The sequence below is a fragment of the Panicum virgatum genome, chromosome 1N (assembly GCF_016808335.1).
Source record: "Panicum virgatum strain AP13 chromosome 1N, P.virgatum_v5, whole genome shotgun sequence".
In the NCBI taxonomy this organism is placed as follows: Eukaryota; Viridiplantae; Streptophyta; class Magnoliopsida; order Poales; family Poaceae; genus Panicum; species Panicum virgatum.
In genome coordinates, this window is record NC_053145.1 from 15,085,483 (window position 1) to 15,108,941 (window position 23,459).

At 50.0% G+C, this 23,459-nt stretch overlaps 1 protein-coding gene and 1 non-coding gene across 2 annotated transcripts; one reads left to right on the plus strand and one right to left on the minus strand.

The window, feature by feature from the left end:
- Positions 1 to 940: 940 nt before the first annotated feature.
- Positions 941 to 1,049, plus strand: LOC120657789. Its single transcript, XR_005668326.1, has one exon. It is a non-coding gene; the product is annotated as a small nucleolar RNA R71 (small nucleolar RNA).
- Positions 1,050 to 6,213: 5,164 nt separating this feature from the next.
- LOC120653342 (extensin-like) lies at positions 6,214 to 21,575 on the minus strand. Its single transcript, XM_039931101.1, has 5 exons — positions 21,477 to 21,575; positions 21,076 to 21,300; positions 8,692 to 9,010; positions 7,376 to 7,519; positions 6,214 to 6,428 (listed from the first exon to the last, which is right to left on the minus strand). The coding sequence occupies exons 1-5, from the start codon at positions 21,573 to 21,575 to the stop codon at positions 6,319 to 6,321; spliced, it is 897 nt and encodes a 298-aa protein (XP_039787035.1). The 3' UTR covers positions 6,214 to 6,318.
- Positions 21,576 to 23,459: the final 1,884 nt, after the last annotated feature.

Consider the following 23,459-nt stretch of genomic DNA (forward strand, 5'->3'; position numbering starts at 1 on the left):
CATATCGCATAGGCATCGCTTGAAGTGTTTGATGTAGATTGAGAAGCTGATCATGGGGACCCCTGGATCCTCTTGCACCACTGCCACCATGCCATCCCAAACGTCGTTCCTTGGGGGATAGTACCTACCTGCATGGTTATTGCGTGGTGGCCTCCGGGACGAGTTATCCCGTCCGGTAGACACCATGCTGACATTTTCAACGGGAGACTCGGGTTGCCCTGGGATCTTCCCGCTCTCAACAGTAGGTAACGAAGCAGCAATTTGTGCAAGCTGGGTTTCGATCGTTTTGTTGAAACTTAACTGGTTTTTAAGAGTAGAAGACAAAGCTTCAAGCTTAACATTTAAACTTTCCAGGGATTTGTCATTGGCCAAAAGCTTTTTATTTATATTTTCGTTGATTTTAACTTGGCCAAGAACAAGTTCTCTCAAGGGAGGTTGGTTTGAATTGAAATTTGAATTGAAAGAAGAGTTGTAATTATTACCTCCCTGAAAAGGTGGACGTGGCTGGTTCCACCCCTGGCCTCCTTGTTGTGGATGGAACTCATTGTTGTTGTTGTTGTTGAGGTAGGCGCAGTCTTCACGGGTTTCAGGGCAGTCGTTCCCCGAGTGTCCTTCATTAACACAGACTTCGCACGTGAAGTGCGAACCCATGGCGTAAACGGGAGCATGGATTGGTTGTTTGCTCCCTTCCTCCATTTTCTTGATTAGGAGGTCCAGCTTCGCGGCAATCATATCCGTCTCTTTGATGGTATGCATGCCTTTGGTGCGGGGTTGGAGTCGTTCATCGCTCCACCCCTGATTGGAGACCATCTTCTCGACCAATTCTTTGGATTTGGCTATGGTCAGGTCGAGGAAGGCTCCTCTAGCAGCGGCATCAATATTGGCTCGAGATGTCGTTGTGAGCCCGTTGTAGAATCTTTGCAGGACGAGCCACTCTTCCATGCCATGATGAGGACAGGCCAGGATGTATTCCTGCAGTCTCTCCCAAGCTTCTGGGATGGATTCCATCCCTGTCTACTGGAAACATGAAATTCTCCCGCGCAGGGCATTTGTTTTGCCCAGTGGGAAGAATTTTGCGAGGAACGCCTTGGAGCATTTGGCCCAGGTGTCAATGTCCTTTTATTTATAAAACCACTGTTTCGCCTTCCCCAGGAGGGAAAAGGGAAATAGACAAAGCTTGACAACGTCGGTGGCAACACCCCGTATGACAACTATGTCGCAGAGCTCCAGAAAATTCTGCAAATGTGCATTTGCGTCCTCATTTGGCTTGCCACAGAATGGGCTAGCCTGCACCATGTTGATGAGGCTTGATTTGAGCTCAAAGTTCACGTCCCTGATATTGATGTTGGGGCCAGTGGCCACATTGTCGGTGGAGGGGACGGAGAATTCGCAGAGAGTCTTTTCAGCCATAGCCTCAAGAACGAGTGGTGCTTCCAAAATGGGTTTCTGTGCTGGGAGGATAGCGAGAGGAGGAACGACGCGAGGTGGTGCCCTTCTCACGAGCCTCTCTGGATTGTCTGTGTAGTTTTCCGACAGGGAGAAACCGGTCATACACCACCCCTGTCTTCTTTCAAATCAAAAATAAAAGAAGACATAAAGTGACATTAGCCTGAAAGAGTAAAGACTATATCCTGAGTACAAGGTCTAAGTTAATATTAGCACAATATCTTTGTTCACATGCCGTCCCCGGCAACGGCGCCATAAATGTTTGTTGACATTTCTTAGCGCAATCACTAGGAATGGTTAATCTTTAGCAACAGCGCCAGAAATGCCTGTTGGCAGTCCTTAGTGCAATCACTAAAAATGAGGGCGCCGAACCCATCCTAGCAACTGCACCCAAGGGTTGCCACTGTCGTGGTATAATCAATACGATTATAGATGGATCCGCAAGCGCACGGATATACCGTTGTAGCATTTCACCAGGAGTGTAACGGTATCATCATTTATTTGTGTCCCAAAGGACGGTAGCGGCAAAGGTATTGTACTCAACATTAACCATGACATTGTGCCTCAAGCAATAGGCAATACTCTAATAGGGGTAAGTACAGATAAAGAATAAGCAAGGTGTAGCGAAAATGGCCTCTCATGCCATATTCAATATAATGTTTTGGCGATTGATGACACACATAACACTTGGACTAATATGATTTTTAAGATGACCATTCTCAGGATTTTAGGTTCAAGTGATGTCAAAAAGAAGATAGGCGTAGCTAGGCCCGAAGGGACAAGAATTGAAGAGACCGTGAAGAAATACAAGTCAAAGAAATTAAGACAGACGAAATTCTATACACCGGTTAAACCGGTGTTGAAGAAATTGCATACGTCGGTGCATTGACTTCGAACAGTTCTGGAGTCTCCTACACTCACCGGTTGAACCGACGCTACGGAAGTTATATACGTCGGTGCATTGGTAGATGAAAACCAAGGAAAATACATACACCGGTTGAACCGATGATGCACCGGTCAATCTCATCGGTTCAGTTGTCCAGAGAGGTGATTTTTCATGGAACGTGAAGAAGTTACACTCACCGGTTAAACCGACGATACACCGGTTGATTGCCAACGGCTAGTTTTCAAGTAGGCAGTTACGATACACTCACTGGTTGAACCGGTGATGGCTACTGGAGGAGCGTCGGTTTAACCGGCGTTACGAGCTTTTTCTGTCAGCTTTCCTCCAACGGCTAGTTTGAGGGGTTGGGCTATATATATGCCACCCCACGCCTCATTTGAGAGTGCTGGAGACCATTGAAACATACAAGTGTTGAAGAACACCTCCAACCACCATAGAGCTTAATTGTACATCATATAGGCTTAAGCACACTTGTGAGAGTGCTTAGTGCTTGTTTAGGCTTAGTTCTTGAGAGAACTAGCTTGAGAGAAAGCCTTGCTGCGGCAAGCAACTTGTGATCTGTCGTGTGACCCTCCGTCTTTGTGTGGAGTGGCAACGACACTTTGTGCGGGGGAAGAGGAGGCCCCCTCCTTGGTGGAGAAGCTCTGTAGTGGATTACGGTCGGGTGACTGAGAGAGACGGTGGCGGTGCACGAGACTTAGTGTCTTAGGGGCACTTGCCTTTGCTTGCCGGCATCGCCTTGGTGGCGTAGTGCAAGACAGTGATCGGAAGAGTCTCGGTGTCCCGTGGACGTAGGCGTTTATGCCAAACCACATTACATGACCGTGTCTACTCGGGAGTTTGCATCCCTCTTGCACTTACTTCTTTACTTACCGCATTACGTTTCCGCATTTACTATATCTTGCGTACCTTCACTTTCCTAGTTAGTTTGATTAGGATTGGCTAGGTTGCAAGTCTTTTAGGGGTAAGTAGAGAGCAGCATAGATAAACCTTAGTCATAACTAGCATGTATAGGACGTGTTAGGTTTATCTTATGCAAGTAGTTTGAGTCCTAGGTTAAAAAGCGATTAGCGACCCTATTCACCCCCTCCCCCTCTAGGGTCGGACACCCCGGTTATCCTTACACAAGGGTAATGCGACACAGCACACATCCACACTCCAAGAGGAAGGAATAAAGGAGAGAAACTATAAAACAAAGAACTACTCTATCCTACGTCAAGTCAGCTGGAGCTTAGGCTAGGTTAGGTGTCCTAGTGCTTCTATCCAAAGCAGGGGTCATGTTAGATCATGGTTAGGACTGCAGGTGCCAGGAAAATGGGATAGCGGGGAGAAGGTCCCTCACCGGAGTACATGCAGTTCCAGTACCTCTTTGCATGAACTCCTACACTGAACCCGAATGTCGGGGAGTACGCTAAACGCAACACCGCTGTTACGCCGGATGGACAGGGCTGTCACCACCTGCTGTCTACCCTAATCACACCGTGGAGCACAGTCATATCCGAAGGATCCCGCATACCTGAGCTCCACGCTCGTGTATAAATTCACTACTCTAGTGCCCCCAGGTCTCCCACCCTTCGGATGGACGAGTAAAACACTAGAGCAAGCCCGAAAGCACAACGAATCTCTATCCGTACCCGGATCATCTGGCCTAACCAAGACCGTAGCATACCTTATGAACGAACAAAGCATGGATTGATAAACTATCAAGATAGTAAAGCAACCATGGGAAAATTATATATTATGAATAGAAGTCTGACAAATCAGATACAAAGCCATACCAGGACCCGAGGATTGCTCAACGACCCCGAGGACGACTTGCTCGCTAAAGAGAACTAGCCTAGCTCCACTACCTAGCTAAGAGAACAAGAGAGAGGAGAGCCTTCTTGGAGAGAATGGAATGAAGTATGTGTGTGTGTGTGAGGGGTGAGAGGGGGCCCTATTTATACTAGTGGAGGTCAGTTCCCGCCAAATGCACGTATGGAAGGTAATCAGGAGACTTGGGGCCGACTCCTCCTCGAAATGCACTTGGACGGGAGGCCGGCCAGGTTCGGCCGACCCAGGGGGTCGGCCGGCCCTACCTGGCCACCTCTCGTCCTTATCCTTCTCTGGCAGGCTGACATGTGAGCCCTGATATCTTTCCTTGTATGCATTATGCGTGGCGCGCCCGTTTGCTCTGCCAGATGGGCACTCCTTGTAAGTGGGTGACGCCGGACGCGATATTCTGTGTAGTTGTATGGCGTCTGCTGCGTATTTTTGTCTTATTCCGCTCCTGCTCATCTAAAATGTACAAAACTCGAAAACAACTGTGGAGCAAGGTTAGTGATACAAATATGCAAGTAAGGCATGCAGTTTTCCTTTATTATTGATTATAGTTGAAGGGTGAAAATGGCACTTAAGCACTGTCAACAGCAAGCCCAGTAGCTGCGCAAGGACAACTCGGCCTACCGCGCCTAGTCAAGTCACCACTCGACACGACCCCATGGCGACGACGAAGAGGAGGCCAACCAGAACGACCTCCGCCTCCATCTCAACCAACAAGACCTGCATCCGCGCATCAACAACCGTCATCGCCAACGCGACGCCGCCGAGCGCAAGCGATGTCGCCAATACGACGAGGAACACGGCGTCCCGGATCTGCCCCGCCATGATGCGGGCGACCCGGTTTGTGGTTTCTTCCTGGGGGAGCTTGCGCTCTTGTCCCCGGGTCGGGCCCTGATGACCTCAGTACTCGAAGGCCGGGTGGATGCTCTCATGGATCGGCAGCGCGAGCCGCTTGCAGAAGGAAATGGCCACCGTGGCTGTAACACCCTAATTTAAATTCCAGCATTTATCAATAAATTTAATTGGCTTTATTTAAATTTCTAAGGTTTATTGTGTTTAGCCATGCATTTAATTTAATTTTGTTTCACAAGTAATTAAAAATTTGTCTAAGTTTTAAAAAAAATTGTGTTGCATTCATGCTGGTGCATACTTTTATTTGAGTGTGGTTTGAATTCAAATTTATATTTGAATTCATCTAGTTTGGTTTGAGTTAGAATTAGAAATAGAAGAAGAAGAAGAAATAGAAAAGGCCCAAACCCAAACTCCAAGTAAACCCAAACCCACCGGCCCAGCTCAGCAGCCCAACACACACAAAACCGGCCCAGCTAAACCCCTGCGCGGCCCATCCTTTTTCCCCTCTCCCCCTCGGGCCCGCTTCCACCCGCAAAGCCCAGCGGCTCCTTCTTTCCCGCGGCCCAGCCAGTAACGCCAGCTCGGCCCAAAGCGCGCGGCCGTCTCTCTCCGCCTCTCACCCCGCACTCACCGGGCCCGCCTGCCAGCGTGCGCCCACTCCCCCTCACTCAGCCCGCGTCGCCTTCCTCCCTGACCGCCCGGGCCCACGCGTCGGGGTCATCCCCTTCCTCGCGCAACGGCCGTGCTCGTCACGCCGTTTTTCCCGGCGAGGCCCCCCCACGCCAGGCGCGCACGCCAAGGCCGCCGCCGCCCTATAAGTAGCGCCCCGTGGACCCCCCAGCACCCTCACTCCACCCCACGCGCCGCCCCAAAACCCTAGCAGTGCCCACTCGCCCTGCTCCGCCGGGACGAGACCCTGCGCCTGTGGCAGCCCCGCCCGACATAAACCGGCTTAAGTGCGCTAACCATCATCAAAATGACAATCAGGGTTAACACGCACTTAAAACGGAGAAATCCGGCAGTGCTGTCGGGTAAATTCCCGATAAAACCACTTAAACCTGGATCGAACAAAGCAGCATCCCTCACGCGGAGGCGAGTCCAGAGATTACAACACGACACCAACAATTACAACACAGAGTTTAACGATCTGCAGTAATACAAACCAAGTTCGACATTTAACACAGTGCTTTGTACAACAACATAAAAGAAGTCCACCAGAGTTCTTTATTGCAGCGGAAAGTAAACACGTGAACTAACGACGATATGGGTGTCACGATGAAGCCCGATTCGTGACATCACTCGCTCTTGTCATCGTTGGCCGGGGACGGATCCCACTCCACGGACCAACCAGGCGGGAGGGTACAAGGCCAGGTTAAACTGGCAATCATGTCCTCAAAAGTATTTCCTGAAACAAAATGAGCCACAAGCAAGGCTGAGTATTCTAATACTCAGCAAGGCTTACCCGACTGAGGGTATACTTAGCCCTTTATCTAGACATGCAAGGCTTTTGGTTTGAGAGGTTTGTTTTGCCGAAAAGCAGTAAAGAGTAGATCCTTAATTTCATATTTTAGCCTTCATGTTCTAGTTCAAATAACCATTCTAGGTGAGCATCTATCCAATAGCATCTATGGTGGAAACAATTATTTTTCATCAACCAATCAACTATATTCATCATCATAATCATCTTCCACTTCTTACTCTATGTTGCAAAAGGGTTAAGCAGTCCCAAACCGTGAGAAGCGGACGATTCGAATCGAATTTGTTAACCTGGCCAGGCAGACCTAAACACACGTCACGTGGATACTCACAGAGTCACACGTGCAACATTTCCCTTCAATTCCCGCTTCACGGAACAGGCCCACCGCCCTCAAGTACAGCAGTACGACGACTCTGTACTCGCCATTAGCTAGATGTGAACGAGTTCAAGACGGTGGGGAGTATATTCCGGCAGCGGTTCAATCCAGTACTTAAGCTTACCGATTACCATATTCTCGGCATGTGATTAGTACGTTCAAACGCTTAACCACCACTACCACACACTGCGGCCTTATCATTTTTCACTAAACAGACGGGGCATCCAGAGTATCACGACCCCGCCCGTAGACCTTATAGTGGTAGCAAGTAATAAACAACCAACCCCTATCATTTCTCGCGAGTGACCGGAAATCACTCGACTTCTACCGAACCTTTAGCATAGCTAACTAACGACCTGTACCAACTAGTGTTCAAGCATCGGTACCTAGGATTATGCAACTAAGGTTTCAGTCAACTCCTGTAACTTAAATGCACAAATAGATATGAACAATAATAAGTTGCATAATTTAAAATAGAGGGACATGCTCCGGGGCTTGCCTTCCTGGGCGTAACTGGATCTGGGCTCTTCCGAAATCGGGTTCGGGTCTTCAGTAACTTCAGTTAGATTCACCTGAGCTTCACGCTGTTCACTCTCGGACCCGGGCACCAGTTCGTAAGTTCCGTCAGCGAGAGTAGTAGTATCTATATGAAATGCACATGAGTGAGTTGTTGTGATGGCAGTAATTAATGAATTATTTCATCATAAAAGCGTAAACCAATAAGACTCAAAACAGCAATAAACACTGTCATGTTTCTTCCATTGGGCAATCGTGTATAGAGTAGAAAATAATATTAGTTAGTGCATAAGTTCCGAGTGGAGTTTTCGTTATATACCAAAACATACAAAAATGGCTTTCTTTAACAAAAATAACGATATCATGTTTTATCTAAAACTATAGTTACACATAGATTCTAAATCTCAAATTTTTGCAGAGGAGTCTACATATGATCCTCAACACACTTTAAATTTATCAGAAATTTTCTAGACGTAAATCAGGAGTAATAAAATTGACAAATCCTACTCACATATAACAAGACTAATTAGTACAGATAGCTGCAAAGTGTTTTTGGCTCTAAAAATTTATATTCTAGCTTATCTTCTGAAGACTAAGCCACAGTAAAATTTTCAGATTTTTCCAACAGCAACATCTATTTATCACAAAATAGCACCATTTTTAAGGATTAATTCACAGCGTTAGCTACACAAATCTAAAAATAATGAAACTTGGACAGTGGTGTTAATTTAGTATTGTAAATATACATAAAAAGTTTCATACACAAATCTATATCATAACATCCAGAAATAAAAAGTAGATTATTCTACTAGATTTAGCCAAGACTATGGTTTCATCTAGTTACAAGTGTCAACTGGTGCTCAAATTTTTAAACAAAGCTAAACATGGCATGAAGTAGCTACTAGCCAAAAATCATCTATATACATTGAGTAGAACTCCTAGAATAATTATAGCCTATATAAACTAATCTTTTTCGTAGATTAAAATACAGACAGAAAATAAATATGTGCAAGTAACAAAAGTTGTAGATCTTGTTGCAAGGATTCCAAAACATTTGGATTTGTATTTTTCTGATTTTTCTACGATTTTATTTCGAATTTACAAGTTTGCTGGTTTTGAAAACAAAAGAAAAAGGAAACGCAAACTTGCATCTAAGCCCCTGGAAGTTTGTTTCTTCTCAGCGTGGGTCCCTGGCGGACATTGGAGAACAGAGGAGGGTCGGGCGGCCGTTTTCCGGCGAGGAGAGGCTCCGGCGGTGGGGGAAAAGTTGGGGAAAAGGGAGAGGAGACTGAGCCGCACCTCTGGGTGTCCTTGGTTCGCGGGGAGGAGGTCCGAGGCGACGGCTCCGCGGAGAGGGGCGGCCGGCGGTGGACTGGGCTTGCGGCGGCGGCGTTCCGGCGGGCTTGGGCGGCGGCGCGTGGGTCGGGGAGTACCAGCGGAAGGTGAGGAAGCTAACTGCGGGGTCGAATGGGCGCGAGGGAGACCAGAGGAGGGAGCTCCGCGGGAGCCTATGGGGCGGCGGCGGCCATGGTGGCGGCAGCGGCCGTTCCAGGCGAAAGGGGGCGCGCGGAGCGGGGCTATCGAGCTCAGGAGGTGAGAAGGGAGGTCGGGGACGTCTCTGAGCTCGAGGGGAGGCTCTAGACGGTCAAGGCGCGAGGCGGGGGCGAGGCGCGGTCGTCGGGTCGTCACGGCGTCGCCGTGGCGCCTCGGCAGCCATCCTCGGCGTGCGCGCGGGGGATCGGCGACGCGTGGAGAGGCCAAGAAGCTACGGGAGAGCTTGGGACAGGGCGCGGCGAGGAAGCGGCGCGTGGCCGGCGGCCTTGACCGGCGGCGACCACGGCTCAGCACAGAACATGGGAGGGAGGAAGAGAGAGAAAAGAGAGAGTATAGAGAGAGATTAAACTGATTCAAATTCAAATTTTCCTCAAAAAATCCTTTTGACACATGAAAAACTCCGAATACGAAAGTTGTAGAGAATTTAAAAACCTACAACTTTTATTTCAGGAAAAAGTTTAATCGAGCAAAGGTTTAAAAGTTATTTTAAATTTTCGAAAACTATAAATCAAAACACTTATCATTTCATGTGATTTTCAACATTTGTACCCCTAGAGTTCAACTGGACATTTACCATTCTTTTCATGGTGAACATGTCTATAAATTTTCATCTGCAAGTTCGCCTTGGTGTGAAGTTATTTGAGGTTCCTGACCTATGCACATATACACACATACATATGCACACACATAAGTTATTTTCCAAAAAGAAATGCATAATTTGAAATTCTCTTGTTTATTAAGCATGAAATCACGTTTAAGTTTTCTTGATTAGCATTTTAAAACTCTGAGATGTCACAGCGCCGCCGTGGAGCCGCCGCCCCATTGCCCTCCGCTCCACTACGACCAGCGCAGGAGCTTCGCCAAGGTCCCGTGAAGCCCCCTGATTCCCCCACACCGACCCCAGGCCTACCCCTCGCCGCAATTTCTTCTACGGCGCTCGGAGGTGAGAACGCTTCGCCACTGCAAATCCTCGCCGCCGATGACCCCGGAGCCCCCCTGAACCCCTGGCCTCACCGCAGGAGCACCCCGCGTCGATCTGAGGCGCCAGGAGGACCGGAGCTGCGCCCCATCGACCTCTCCCCGAACCCAGCGCCGACCCGCCGCTCGGACACCGCCGACGACCACCCTGCGCCACGCCTTTCCCCGATCCCGACCCTAGGTGAGCACCCCAGGGTCCCTGTCCTCCTTCTGCGCTAGATTTGGATCGCCCTGGCACACTCTAGGTGCCTAGTCACCGCACTCCGGCGAGACCTCGCCGCGCCGAGCCGCCACCACCCTTGTCCTCCCCGCTCTAGGCCTCTCAGAACCCCAACAACCCCATAGGAAGTTTACACGTGCCACTAGCTTCCTCCCAGGCCAAGCGGCACCCCGTTTCGAGCTCTGGAACGCCAGTTTCGCCTTCTCCGGCGCTGCGCCGCCGCGGGAGCACGCCGCCGGCGCCTTCCGCCGCCGTTCCCGCCCCTTTTCACTCGGGCCGTTAGATCAGAGGCCAACGCCCACGATTAGAACCGGTTTGGATCAGATCTGGACCACCAGATCGAGATCCAGCGGCCGTGATTCGCGCGTGACGGTTCGGCTGGGAATTTTTGTTAAAGAGCCCCTGTAGTTTCCAGTAATCAACCCGCAGTCCACCCTTACCTAAAAGAAATTGCAGTTTGGTCCAAATTTTAACACGCAGCCCCCTGGCCTTTCTGGAAATAGAACCCGCCGTCCATAGCTGCTGTTTTTACACGTTAGACCCTAGGTTTATCCTTTAATTATGTTTTAGCCCTCGGTTTTAGCAGAAAAGCCCCTGAAACTTCAGTTTTCTTACAAATAAGCCCCTAGAACTTGTTTTTGGCCTAGATTATGCGTTTTAGCTCCGTTTTTAGCGTTCTTTATGTCCACGCGATCGTCGTAACGCGTAGAATAGTTTTAGACTAGTTAGTGTGCTGTTTTTATGTATTGATGTACTGTTTCTTAGTTTTTATTAATGTTTGTTTGTATGCTTATTATTGTACATTGTTTTGGCCATGTGTTCGTGAGTAGATGTTGATCCATCTGAGGAGCCCCAGTACCAGTACCAGGAGCAGCCGTCTTCCGAGCAGTTTGAGCAGCAGCCAGAGCAGTACGAGGAAGGCAAGTGTAACATGAACAACCTATCACTTTTAAATACAATTTCATACTGCATTTAATACTGTATGCCTATAAGGACTATCCTAGCCACTTTATATCCTTCATATATATATATATCCTTTGGGTTGCATTTTGTTTAGTTATGCTAGGTTGCTGCGCTATAACACAGTCTGGTCCTTTTTAATTAATTTGATTAATGGTTTACTTGAACTTAATTTCTGAGAGTGGCCCTCTGTGCTTCGTGCTTGGGTGGCTCACGTCTCGTTAAAATATGGTTTTGTAGAAACATGGTTTAGGGGGCCAGCACGGTGCTTAGTGCTTGGTTGGCCACTCTCCATAAGGACCGGTTCATAGAGCGACAACCTGGGACAACAGCGCTACCACAAGGCTAGAATGGGATAGACTTGGCGTAATAATTAGATCTTTTTGGTTTGGAGTAACTTACCTGCGGGGTAGGGGCGGTAAGCTTCTATGGCCCTCGTGCTGAGTGGCCTCGTCTGTGCTTCGTGTCTTGACGCCCACTAGACCTGCTCCATAGTCGCTGATCCACCCTCGCGGTTACTCCCTACCAACGAGATTCTTTGTAAAGGCCTCGTAGTGAGTCGCTGGCCATCTCACCTAAGGAAGTGTGATGAACAACTAGCGTAGCTCACGACTTGTGGGTAAAGATGTGCAACCTCTGCAGAGTGTAAAACTGGTATACTAGCCGTGCTCACGGTTATGAGCGGCCCAGATCCTCCTTTTGATTAGTGGGGTTGCCTCCTTCCGACGAGGGAGGTGCCTCTCGGGGTTACCTTGGTGGTTTGGTTTTGGTATGGTTCTCAGTAGTTACATATTTAATTCTGATTAATTACTATGTAACTGGGTTAAGGGTAATTCATCAACTTGTAGTAAATAGCTTTAATAAAATCTTGCCAACACTTAAAAGCTAATGCAGTTGAGTCAGACAACCTTAGAGCCTCATAGTTTGTGTTATACTTGTTGAGTACAAGTTGTGTACTCACCCTTGCCTCTTCTCTACTTTTTCCTCTTGGCTACGCTACTGCTGCTCAGTTCCTGCCGACACGAGGGAGTTCGTCCAGCGCTACCAGGACTACGAGGACTTCTAGGTGTTCGTCTCCCAGTCGACGTCCCTGTGGCGCCCTCTTCCGCTTCGGAGAGCTTTTATCGTATTTTGTACTTCGCTTCCGCTGTATCAGACATTTTGTCATTATTGTAATAAATAACATTCGTATTTTGATTTATTATGTCTTATTCGTGATATGTGCTGTGGTATACTGTTCATTCTGTTGTATATACGTGTGACTTGATCCTGGCACGTATATGATTGCTCGGTTTATGTCCTTTTATAAACCGGGTGATACAGAGTGGTATCAGAGCCGTATCGACTGTAGGACGAAGCCTAGATAGAACTGGTCGAGTTTTAGGACTTCTTCTCACTAATCCTTGCCTGCTGAAATTATTTTACTATTATACCCCTTGACTTCTTGACTTTTTACCCGTCTTGCCTTGATTTTTTCTCTCTGAAGAATAGTTTTCGTAGATTTTGGCCTGAATCAGTCATCTGACCACCATGAGTATTAGCTAGGTGACCCTTTTATAATAAAACGATAGCACGTTCTGAGACGCGTTGTGTTAGTCGAGTCGTATGTTAAACTCGGCTAAGTCGTGAAAATTGTCTGCTTGTTATTATGCTACATGTTTGATTTGGATTTTTGAATGATTGCATAGTTTAGTAGTTTAAATTTGTTTAAAGAAAATCACTCAAATGTTAAAGTTAACTAATTAATAAAATGAGTTAGATCGTTGGGGGTAAAACAGTCAACTCTATCCTGTCTACTTTATCATGGCTGAGTCTTTTTCCGCAAGGAGTTATCATATCCATCTGAGTTTATTCCTGCAATATCCTTACTCGTGAAATCTTTTGTTCAAATCAGATGGTGAACACCAGGAGCACCGGTTCCGGTTCTGGCCAGCAGCAGGGTCAGAACAACCAGAGTACCGGGATCCCGATGCCGCCGCCTTTGACTCCGGAGCAGTACTTCCAGCTCCAGATGCAGATGATGGCCACCCTGAACAATACTGTTCAGGCTCTTCAGCAGGCTCACACTCAGCCTCCGCCTCCTCCACCGCCGCAGCCTCGCGACAGGCGTGCTGAGTTCCTGAGGGGTCACCCGCCGACGTTCTCTCACACGTTCGACCCTCTTCAGGCTGACGACTGGCTCCGTGCAGTGGAGCGCCAGCTGGACATCGCCCAGTGCGATGATCGGGAGTGAGTCTTGTACACAGCAGGACAGCTGCAAGGGGCAGCTTTGGACTGGTGGGAGCCCCACCCAGTCCATGACCGCGAGTCTCTCACTTGGCTCCAGTTCAGGGAGCGTTTCCGCAGCCACAACGTCCCTGCGGGCGTTATGAAGATGAAGCAGAAGGAGTTCCTTGCACTGAAGCAGGTAAATCCCAGATATAATCATTCAGAGTTTCATTTTGAGCTAATAACCCCTTGAGCTATCCATCTGAGTCATGAATTAATCCTTCGATATCTATCTGTCTTTGTGAATTCAGGGGACTATGTCGGTCACGGAGTATCGTGATCGCTTTCTTCAGCTGGCTCGCTACGCCCCTGCCGATGTTGCGGATGACCGCAAGAAGCAGGAGCACTTCATGGAGGGTCTTGAGGACTACCTCCAGTACGCGCTGCTCAACCTCCGCTTCGACGACTTCAACCATCTGGTTGACAGTGCGCTCAACACTGAGCGCAAGCACCTGGAGATGGAGGACAAGAAGAGGAAGATTGTCCCCGTTGCTTCCAGCAGCAACACTCGCCCTCGACTCCAGCAGCCCCAGCAGTACCAGCCTCAGTACCGGCCTCCTCAGCAGTACCAGCAGAGGCCGCAGCAGTACCCGCCTCGACAGCAGCAGGCAGGTCAGGGCCCGAGGTTACCGGCACCTCCGGCTCGTGCTCCACAAGCTCCGCCAGCACTTCAGGCTCCGCGTCCGGCAGCTCCTACCGGACAGCAGGCTTCGACACTTGCACGCGTCTGCTATCACTGCGGCCAGCCGGGGCACTACGCCAACACTTGCCCCCGGAAGGCGCAGGCGGGACAGCAGGGGCGCCCAGCTCAGCCCTGGGCGCCAGCACAGGCTCGGGTGAACCACGTGACGGCCGAGTCAGCGGCCGAGGCTCCTAACGTGGTTATTGGTACGTTCATGGTCAACTCTCACCCCGCTACAGTGCTTTTCGATACCGGTGCTACCCATTCTTTCATTTCCAAGTCATTTGCCGAGCAGCATGGTATACCGGTTTCTTGTATGAGGACAGCTATGGTAGTTACCTCACCTGGGGGTCAGATTCGTACTTGTTCTATATGCTCCAGAGTTAGTATTGTCATAAAGGGGGTAGATTTCCGCACTGGCTTGATAGTTATTGACTCCTCGGGGATAGATGTGATTCTGGGCATGGAGACCCTTACCAGATGGGGAGTCCGTATTGATTGTGCTCAGCGGACAGTTCACTTATCGGCATCTGATGGCTAAGAGGTGACAGTCAGTGCTTCAGAGCCTTCTGGATTTCTTCATCAGATGGAGGCTAGACCCACGGATGGTATTCGCGTGGTGTCTGAATTCCCGGATGTCTTTCCGGATGATCTGCCAGGTATGCCGCCTGAACGCGCCATTGAGTTTTGCATTGATCTCTTGCCTGGCACAGCTCCTATTGCAAAGCGGCCCTACCGCATGGCACCTATAGAGCATGAAGAAGTTAAGAAGACTATTGATGAGTTGCTAGCCAAGGGCTATATCCGTCGCAGCTTCTCTCCTTGGGCTTTTCCATTGTTGCTGGTAGATAAGAAGGATGGCTCGAAGAGAATGTGTGTGGATTATCGGGAGCTGAATGCAGTTACTATCAAGAACAAGCATCCACTGCCCCGTATTGAGGATCTCTTCGATCTGCTTCGAGGTGCTCGTATATTCTCGAAGATTGATCTTCGTTCGGGATATTTTCAGCTGAGGATCCGTCCTGGGGATATTCCGAAGACGGCATTCACCTGCAAGTACGGGCTATATGAGTATACGGTCATGTCCTTCGGCTTGACTAATGCCCTGGCTTACTTCATGCATCTGATGAACATGGTTTTCATGGACTATCTGGATGTCTTCGTGGTGATTTTCATTGATGATATTCTGATCTTCTCCAAGACAGAAGAAGAGCATGAGGAGCATCTGAGACTCGTATTGCAGAGATTGAGAGAGCATCAGTTGTATGCCAAGTTCAGCAAGTGCGAGTTCTGGATTGATGAGGTGCCATTCCTCGGTCATGTTATCTCTCAGGGAGGCATTGCTGTTGATCCGAGCAAGGTGAAGGATGTGCTCGAGTGGGAGATACCGCAGACAGTGAAGGAAGTCAGGTCTTTCTTGGGCTTAGCTGGATATTATCGGAGGTTCATTGAGAATTTCTCCAAGATCGCGAAGCCTTTGACTTCCTTGCTAGAGAAAAATGTGGCTTTCGTATGGACTGATGAGCGTCAGAGAGCCTTTGATGAGCTGAAGAAGAGGTTGACTACGGCGCCAGTCCTGACTCTGCCAGACCAGACGAAGAGGTTCACGGTGTATTGTGATGCTTCGAAGGATGGTTTTGGGTGTGTTCTGATGCAGGAGGGCAGAGTGATTGCTTATGCTTCATGGCAGTTACGTCGGCATGAGCTGAACTATCCCACTCATGATCTTGAGTTAGCCGCAGTTGTGCATGCTCTGAAGATTTGGAGGCATTACTTGTATGGGCAGCGGTGTGATATCTACACTGATCACAAGAGCCTCAAGTACATTTTCACGCAGAATGAGCTGAACATGCGGCAGAGAAGATGGCTAGAGTTGGTCAAGGACTATGACCTGGAGATTCACTATCATCCGGGCAAGGCCAATGTTGTAGCAGATGCTTTGAGCAGGAGAAGCTATGTCAACATGGCCGTGGCTTTCCAGATGCCTCCAGAGTTATGCGAGGAGTTCGAGCAGTTGAGTCTGGGCTTCTTGCATCATACCTCCAGTGCAGCATTTGAGGCAGTACCGACTCTAGAGTCAGAGATCAGGCAGCATCAGAAAGATGATGAGAAGCTGCAGGAGATCCGTGAGTTGCTCAAGAAGGGCAAGGCTCCTCATTTCAGAGAGGATGATCAGGGTACCTTGTGGTACAAGAATCGGATCTGTGTTCCCGATGTGAAGGATCTCCGGAAGTTGATTCTGAGTGAGGCCTCATGATACAGCTTACTCTATTCATCCGGGCAGCACGAAGATGTACTATGATCTGAAGGAACGTTTCTGGTGGTATGGGATGAAGCGTTTAGTGGCAGAGTACGTGGCTATTTGTGACACCTGTCAGCGTGTCAAGGCTGAGCATCAGAGGCCAGCAGGTCTATTACAGCCTTTGAAGATTCCAGAGTGGAAATGGGAGGAAATCACTATGGACTTCATTGTTGGATTGCCTCGTACTCAGAAAGGGTACAACTCCATATGGGTAGTGGTGGATCGTCTGACGAAAGTTGCTCACTTCATTCCAGTGAACACTACTTACTCCGGTGCCAGACTTGCGGAGTTGTACATCTCTCGGATTGTCTGCTTACATGGTGTGCCCAAGAAGATCATATCTGACAGAGGGTCTCAGTTCACTTCTCGGTTCAGGGAGCAGCTTCATGATTCTTTGGATACGAAGCTGCGTTTCAGTACGGCTTATCACCCTCAGGACAGATGGGCAGACAGAGAGAACCAACCAAGTGTTGGAAGATATGCTGAGAGCTTGTGCTATTCAGTACGGTACTAGTTGGGATAAGTGCCTGTCATATGCTGAGTTCTCATACAACAACAGCTACCAGGCTAGTTTGAAGAAGTCTCCCTTTGAGGCATTGTATGGCAGAAAGTGCAGGACTCCTCTCTATTGGGATCAGATTGGTGAGAAGCAGCTCTTTGGCCCTGAGATCATAGATGATGCAGAGCAGATGGTTCAGGCTGTGCGAGAAAATCTGAGAATTGCACAGAGCAGACAGAAGAGCTATGCTGATGGCAAACAGAGAGATCTGACTTTCAGTGTCGGTGATTATGTGTACCTGAAGGTGTCTCCGATGAGAGGAATCCGCAGATTTAATGTCAAAGGGAAGTTAGCACCTCGTTATGTGGGGCCATTCAAGGTGCTAGAGCGGAAAGGCGAAGTTGCTTATCGTCTGGAGTTACCTCTCAGCCTCTCAGGAGTTCATGATGTCTTCCATATATCTCAGCTGAAGAGATGTCTGCGAGTACCCGAGGAGCAGGCACCCCTGGATGGAGTCGATGTGCAGGAAGATCTGACTTATACTGAGCATCCGGTGAAGATTCTGGAGACATCAGAGAGGATTACTCGGAACAAGCGCATCAAGATGTGCAGAGTTCAGTGGAGCCATCACAGTGAAGCTGAGGCTACTTGGGAGCGAGAAGATGAGTTGAAGAAGACATATCCAGATCTCTTTGCTAGCCAGCCCAGCTAAATCTCGAGGACGAGATTTCTTCAAGGGGGTAGGGTCTGTAACACCCTAATTTAAATTCCAGTATTTATCAATAAATTTAATTGGCTTTATTTAAATTTCTAAGGTTTATTGTGTTTAGCCATGCATCTAATTTAATTTTGTTTCACAAGTAATTAAAAATTTGTCTAAGTTTTAAAAAAAATTGTGTTGCATTCATGCTGGTGCATACTTTTATTTGAGTGTGGTTTGAATTCAAATTTATATTTGAATTCATCTAGTTTGGTTTGAGTTAGAATTAGAAATAGAAGAAGAAGAAGAAATAGAAAAGGCCCAAACCCAAACTCCAAGTAAACCCAAACCCACCGGCCCAGCTCAGCAGCCCAACCCACACAAAACCGGCCCAGTTAAACCCCTGCGCGGCCCATCCTTTTTCCCCTCTCCCCCTCGGGCCCGCTTCCACCCGCAAAGCCCAGCGGCTCCTTCTTTCCCGCGGCCCAGCCAGTAACGCCAGCTCGGCCCAAAGCGCGCGGCCGTCTCTCTCCGCCTCTCACCCCGCACTCACCGGGCCCGCCTGCCAGCGTGCGCCCACTCCCCCTCACTCAGCCCGCATCGCCTTCCTCCCTGACCGCCCGGGCCCACGCGTCGGGGTCATCCCCTTCCTCGCGCAACGGCCGCGCTCGTCACGCCGTTTTTCCCTGGCGAGGCCCCCCCACACCAGGCGCGCACGCCAAGGCCGCCGCCGCCCTATAAGTAGCGCCCCGCGGACCCCCTAGCACCCTCACTCCACCCCACGCGCCGCCCCAAAACCCTAGCAGTGCCCACTCGCCCTGCTCCGCCGGGACGAGACCCTGCGCCGCCGTGGAGCCGCCGCCCCATTGCCCTCCGCTCCACTACGACCAGCGTAGGAGCTTCGCCAAGGTCCCGTGAAGCCCCCTGATTCCCCCACACCGACCCCAGGCCTACCCCTCGCCGCAATTTCTTCTACGGCGCTCGGAGGTGAGAACGCTTCGCCACTGCAAATCCTCGCCGCCGGTGACCCCGGAGCCCCCCTGAACCCCTGGCCTCACCGCAGGAGCACCCCGCGTCGATCTGAGGCGCCAGGAGGCCCGGAGCTGCGCCCCATCGACCTCTCCCCGAACCCAGCGCCGACCCGCCGCTCGGACACCGCCGACGACCACCCTGCGCCACGCCTTTCCCCGATCCTGACCCTAGGTGAGCACCCCAGGTTCCCTGTCCTCCTTCTGCGCTAGATTTGGATCGCCCTGGCACACTCTAGGTGCCTAGTCACCGCACTCCGGCGAGACCTCGCCGCGCCGAGCCGCCACCACCCTTGACCTCCCCGCTCTAGGCCTCTCAGAACCCCAACAACCCCATAGGAAGTTTACACGTGCCACTAGCTTCCTCCCAGGCCAAGCGGCACCCCGTTTCGAGCTCTGGAACGCCAGTTTCGCCTTCTCCGGCGCTGCGCCGCCGCGGGAGCACGCCGCCGGCGCCTTCCGCCGCCGTTCCCGCCCCTTTTCACTCGGGCCGTTAGATCAGAGGCCAACGCCCACGATTAGAACCGGTTTGGATCAGATCTGGACCACCAGATCGAGATCCAGCGGCCGTGATTCGCGCGTAACGGTTCGGCTGGGAATTTTTGTTAAAGAGCCCATGTAGTTTCCAGTAATCAACCCGCAGTCCACCCTTAGCTAAAAGAAATTGCAGTTTGGTCCAAATTTTAACACGCAGCCCCCTGGCCTTTCTGGAAATAGAACCCGCCGTCCATAGCTGCTGTTTTTACACGTTAGACCCTAGGTTTATCCTTTAATTATGTTTTAGCCCTCGGTTTTAGCAGAAAAGCCCCTGAAACTTCAGTTTTCTTACAAATAAGCCCCTAGAACTTGTTTTTGGCCTAGATTATGCGTTTTAGCTCCGTTTTTAGCGTTCTTTATGTCCACGCAATCGTCGTAACGCGTAGAATAGTTTTAGACTAGTTAGTGTGCTATTTTTATGTATTGATGTACTGTTTCTTAGTTTTTATTAATGTTTGTTTGTATGCTTATTATTGTACATTGTTTTGGCCATGTGTTCGTGAGTAGACGTTGATCCATCTGAGGAGCCCCAGTACCAGTACCAGGAGCAGCCGTCTTCCGAGCAGTTTGAGCAGCAGCCAGAGCAGTACGAGGAAGGCAAGTGTAAGATGAACAAACTATCACTTTTAAATACAATTTCATACTGCATTTAATACTGTATGCCTATAAGGACTATCCTAGCCACTTTATATCCTTCATATATATATCCTTTGGGTTGCATTTTGTTTAGTTATACTAGGTTGCTGCGCTATAACACACTCTGGTCCTTTTTAATTAATTTGATTAATGGTTTACTTGAACTTAATTTCTGAGAGTGGCCCTCTGTGCTTCGTGCTTGGGTGGCTCACGTCTCGTTAAAATATGGTTTTGTAGAAACATGGTTTAGGGGGCCAGCACGGTGCTTAGTGCTTGGTTGGCCACTCTCCATAAGGACCGGTTCATAGAGCGACAACCTGGGACAACAGCGCTACCACAAGGCTAGAATGGGATAGACTTGGCGTAATAATTAGATCTTTTTGGTTTGGAGTAACTTACCTGCGGGGCAGGGGCGGTAAGCTTCTATGGCCCTCGTGCTGAGTGGCCTCGTCTGTGCTTCGTGTCTTGACGCCCACTAGACCTGCTCCATAGTCGCTGATCCACCCTCGCGGTTACTCCCTACCAACGAGATTCTTTGTAAAGGCCTCGTAGTGAGTCGCTGGCCATCTCACCTAAGGAAGTGTGATGAACAACTGGCGTAGCTCACGACTTGTGGGTAAAGATGTGCAACCTCTGCAGAGTGTAAAACTGGTATACTAGCCGTGCTCACGGTTATGAGCGGCCCAGATCCTCCTTTTGATTAGTGGGGTTGCCTCCTTCCGACGAGGGAGGTGCCTCTCGGGGTTACCTTGGTGGTTTGGTTTTGGTATGGTTCTCAGTAGTTACATATTTAATTCTGATTAATTACTATGTAACTGGGTTAAGGGTAATTCATCAACTTGTAGTAAATAGCTTTAATAAAATCTTGCCAACACTTAAAAGCTAATGCAGTTGAGTCAGACAACCTTAGAGCCTCATAGTTTGTGTTATACTTGTTGAGTACAAGTTGTGTACTCACCCTTGCCTCTTCTCTACTTTTTCCTCTTGGCTACGCTACTGCTGCTCAGTTCCTGCCGACACGAGGGAGTTCGTCCAGCGCTACCAGGACTACGAGGACTTCTAGGTGTTCGTCTCCCAGTCGACGTCCCTGTGGCGCCCTGCTTCAGCTTCGGAGAGCTTTTATCGTATTTTGTACTTCGCTTCCGCTGTATCAGACATTTTGTCATTATTGTAATAAATAACATTCATATTTTGATTTATTATGTCTTATTCGTGATATGTGCTGTGGTATACTGTTCATTCTGTTGTATATACGTGTGACTTGATCCTGGCACGTATATGATTGCTCGGTTTATGTCCTTTTATAAACCGGGTGTTACAGTGGCCCCTGTCAGATCTTGCGCCGACAAGTTGGCGATCTCCTTGAGGAGGCGCTCCACTTGCGCCATCTCCTCGGTGGTTGGCGGCTCCTCCCAGCACACCATGTACTCCGGCGCGCGACCAGTGTGCGTCGGGAGGCAGGGCGCTGGGTTCGCCACCACGAACCATTCCCGCGCCCACCCCTTGTTGGTGTCGCAGAGCTCGAAGTCGGGGTAGATGCTCCCCTGGCGCAGTGAGAAGGCAGCCTCGGCCACAACGTTCCGGCGAACATTGGACGGTGCCCCTTGAGGTGGTACAGAGCCCGCCACAAGTTGAAGTGGGGAGCGATCCCCAAATACCCCTCGCAGAGGTGGATGAAGATGGCAATCTGGGCAATTGAGTTGGGCTTGAGATGAGTTACCTCGAGCCTGTACAAGTGAAGAAGCCCGTGGAAAAAGGCGTCCACGGGCAGCGCGAAGCCCTTCTCGTAGAAGGACTTGAACACGACCGTCTGGTCCATGTCCTCCGACGGGAATTCCTCCCCATAACAGCACTGCCACCCGGAGATCTATTTCTCCAGGAGGATGCCGCGCTCCACCATGTCCTGGATGTCGCTCTCCAGGAGCAAGCACTTCTGCCAGGGAGACGACGGTGTTGAAGCCTCTCCTACGCTCCCCGAGGTCGAAGACACCGATGCGGCAGGCGTGACGGCCATGGTGATGGTGTCGAGGCTCAGAGGAGGGGAGGAAATCACGAGGAAGAAGATGGCCGAGAGCTCTAGAAATTTGCCGGGTCGGCAAGGCGGCGGAAAGCTCTAGAGCACTCGGGAACAGGGTGGTTGCTTCGCGCCGCCTCCCCCGTTTAAATATTGGAGGCCCACAGCGGGAAGATCCGAAATCAACGGCCGAATCAGATCGGGCCGGCATTCTTACAGTGGGATAAACGGTAACTTTCTTTTTACCGTTGCCTCTGACAGCCCCACTCCTCTGACAGGCGCACTAGATCCGCGCAGAGAAATAACGGTTGGATTTTTACCACAATGCAATTATGCTCGGAATATTCCTGGAAACGACTCGGCGTGTCTCCGTGACCCAGCCAGGGCCTCAGGGCCCGGATGCCGTGAATACTCGGCGCGTCTCTGAGACTCCGCTAGTGACCCTGCTCGGGGGCTGGGCGCCACCTACGACCCGGCGTGTCTCCATGACCCAACCAGGGCCTCAGGGCCCGAATGCCGTGACTACTCGGCGCGTCTCCATGACTCCGCCAGCGACCCTACTCGGGGGCTGGGCGCCATATACAACCTGGCGTGTCTCAGTGACTCAGCCAGGGCCTCAGGGCCCGGACGCTTAAACCACTCGGAGAGTCTCAATGATTCAAACCTTGGCTTCAGGGTCAGGTAACCAAGTCGGGTTCGCTCACTACGGCTATTCCGAGGTAGCCAAAGGCTGATATCCCCAGGGGATCGGTGTAACAAAAATGGTGGCTGAATGTTCAGGCATTCGGATTGGCAAGAATTAAAGATCAGTTCTATGACCCTCGAAATGCTTCTTCGAAACATTCCGAGGCTCGAGGGCTACACCCAACGGGTACGCCCAGGGGCGCATCCCGTTCTGGATCTTCAACAACAACGAACATTTATAATGAGCACAGAAGGACTTCGTTCGATATCACAAAATTTGTCTCGGCCCTCCGGCGCTCGGGGGCTTGACGGAGGTAGATCTATGTACCTCCCTACCGAGTGGGGTCCCCGAACCCGGGTGACTACCCTGCTCGGTGACTCGGCTACGACTACTCGGCATGCAAGACTCGGCTGTGCGTGGAAAGGATTCTCAGTGGATCAGGATGAGAGGCTCCAGCTAGAAGCCCGGATATCTAGGGATCATAACCGACCTCCTTCCTTGTGAAACAACCCGAGCATATCATTCCTTGTACCCCTACGACTCCTAGTCTATATAAAGGAGGCGTAGGAAGACCCATAGGGAGACACTTTCTATTCGCAGCATTCCACAAACCCTAATACAACCCCGAACACAGGATGTTGGGTATTACGCTCATCGTGGCCCGAACCTGTCTAAGTCTATGCGTCTTCGTGTTACCATCGAGCTCTTGGTCCTGAGATCCCCATCCTGAAACTCTACTGCCGGGTACATCCCTGGTGGACTGGCCGGAATAACAATCCGACAATAACATTTGAGAAGTTGCCAGCATTGATGATCTCCCGTTTCAACACAGTACTCCCCTTGCAACCGAGAGGGAGATGGGTTCCGGGGAAACTATCCTAGCTTATTGCGAATCAGATCTAGAAAGCTTCTCCCCCAAACGTTTGGTTCCGGCGATCATCCAACAAGCCGGAGATGCTCCAAATCAGCATGACCCCAACGAAGCTTTGGATCTGATTTCAGAA

What these genes read in the sequence shown, in the direction of transcription:
- LOC120653342 (XM_039931101.1), bottom strand. Translation starts at nt 21,575, where the DNA reads ATGGACCAGACGGTCGTGTTCAAGTCCTTCTACGAGAAGGGCTTCGCG. An exon ending in TTCACTTGTACAGGCTCGAG is followed by an intron (nt 21,301 to 21,476) that starts GTAACTCATCTC and finishes TCACTGCGCCAG; the next exon opens with GGGAGCATCTACCCCGACTT. An exon ending in ATCCAGTTACGCCCAGGAAG is followed by an intron (nt 6,429 to 7,375) that starts GCAAGCCCCGGA and finishes ATTTTGTTTCAG; the next exon opens with GAAATACTTTTGAGGACATG.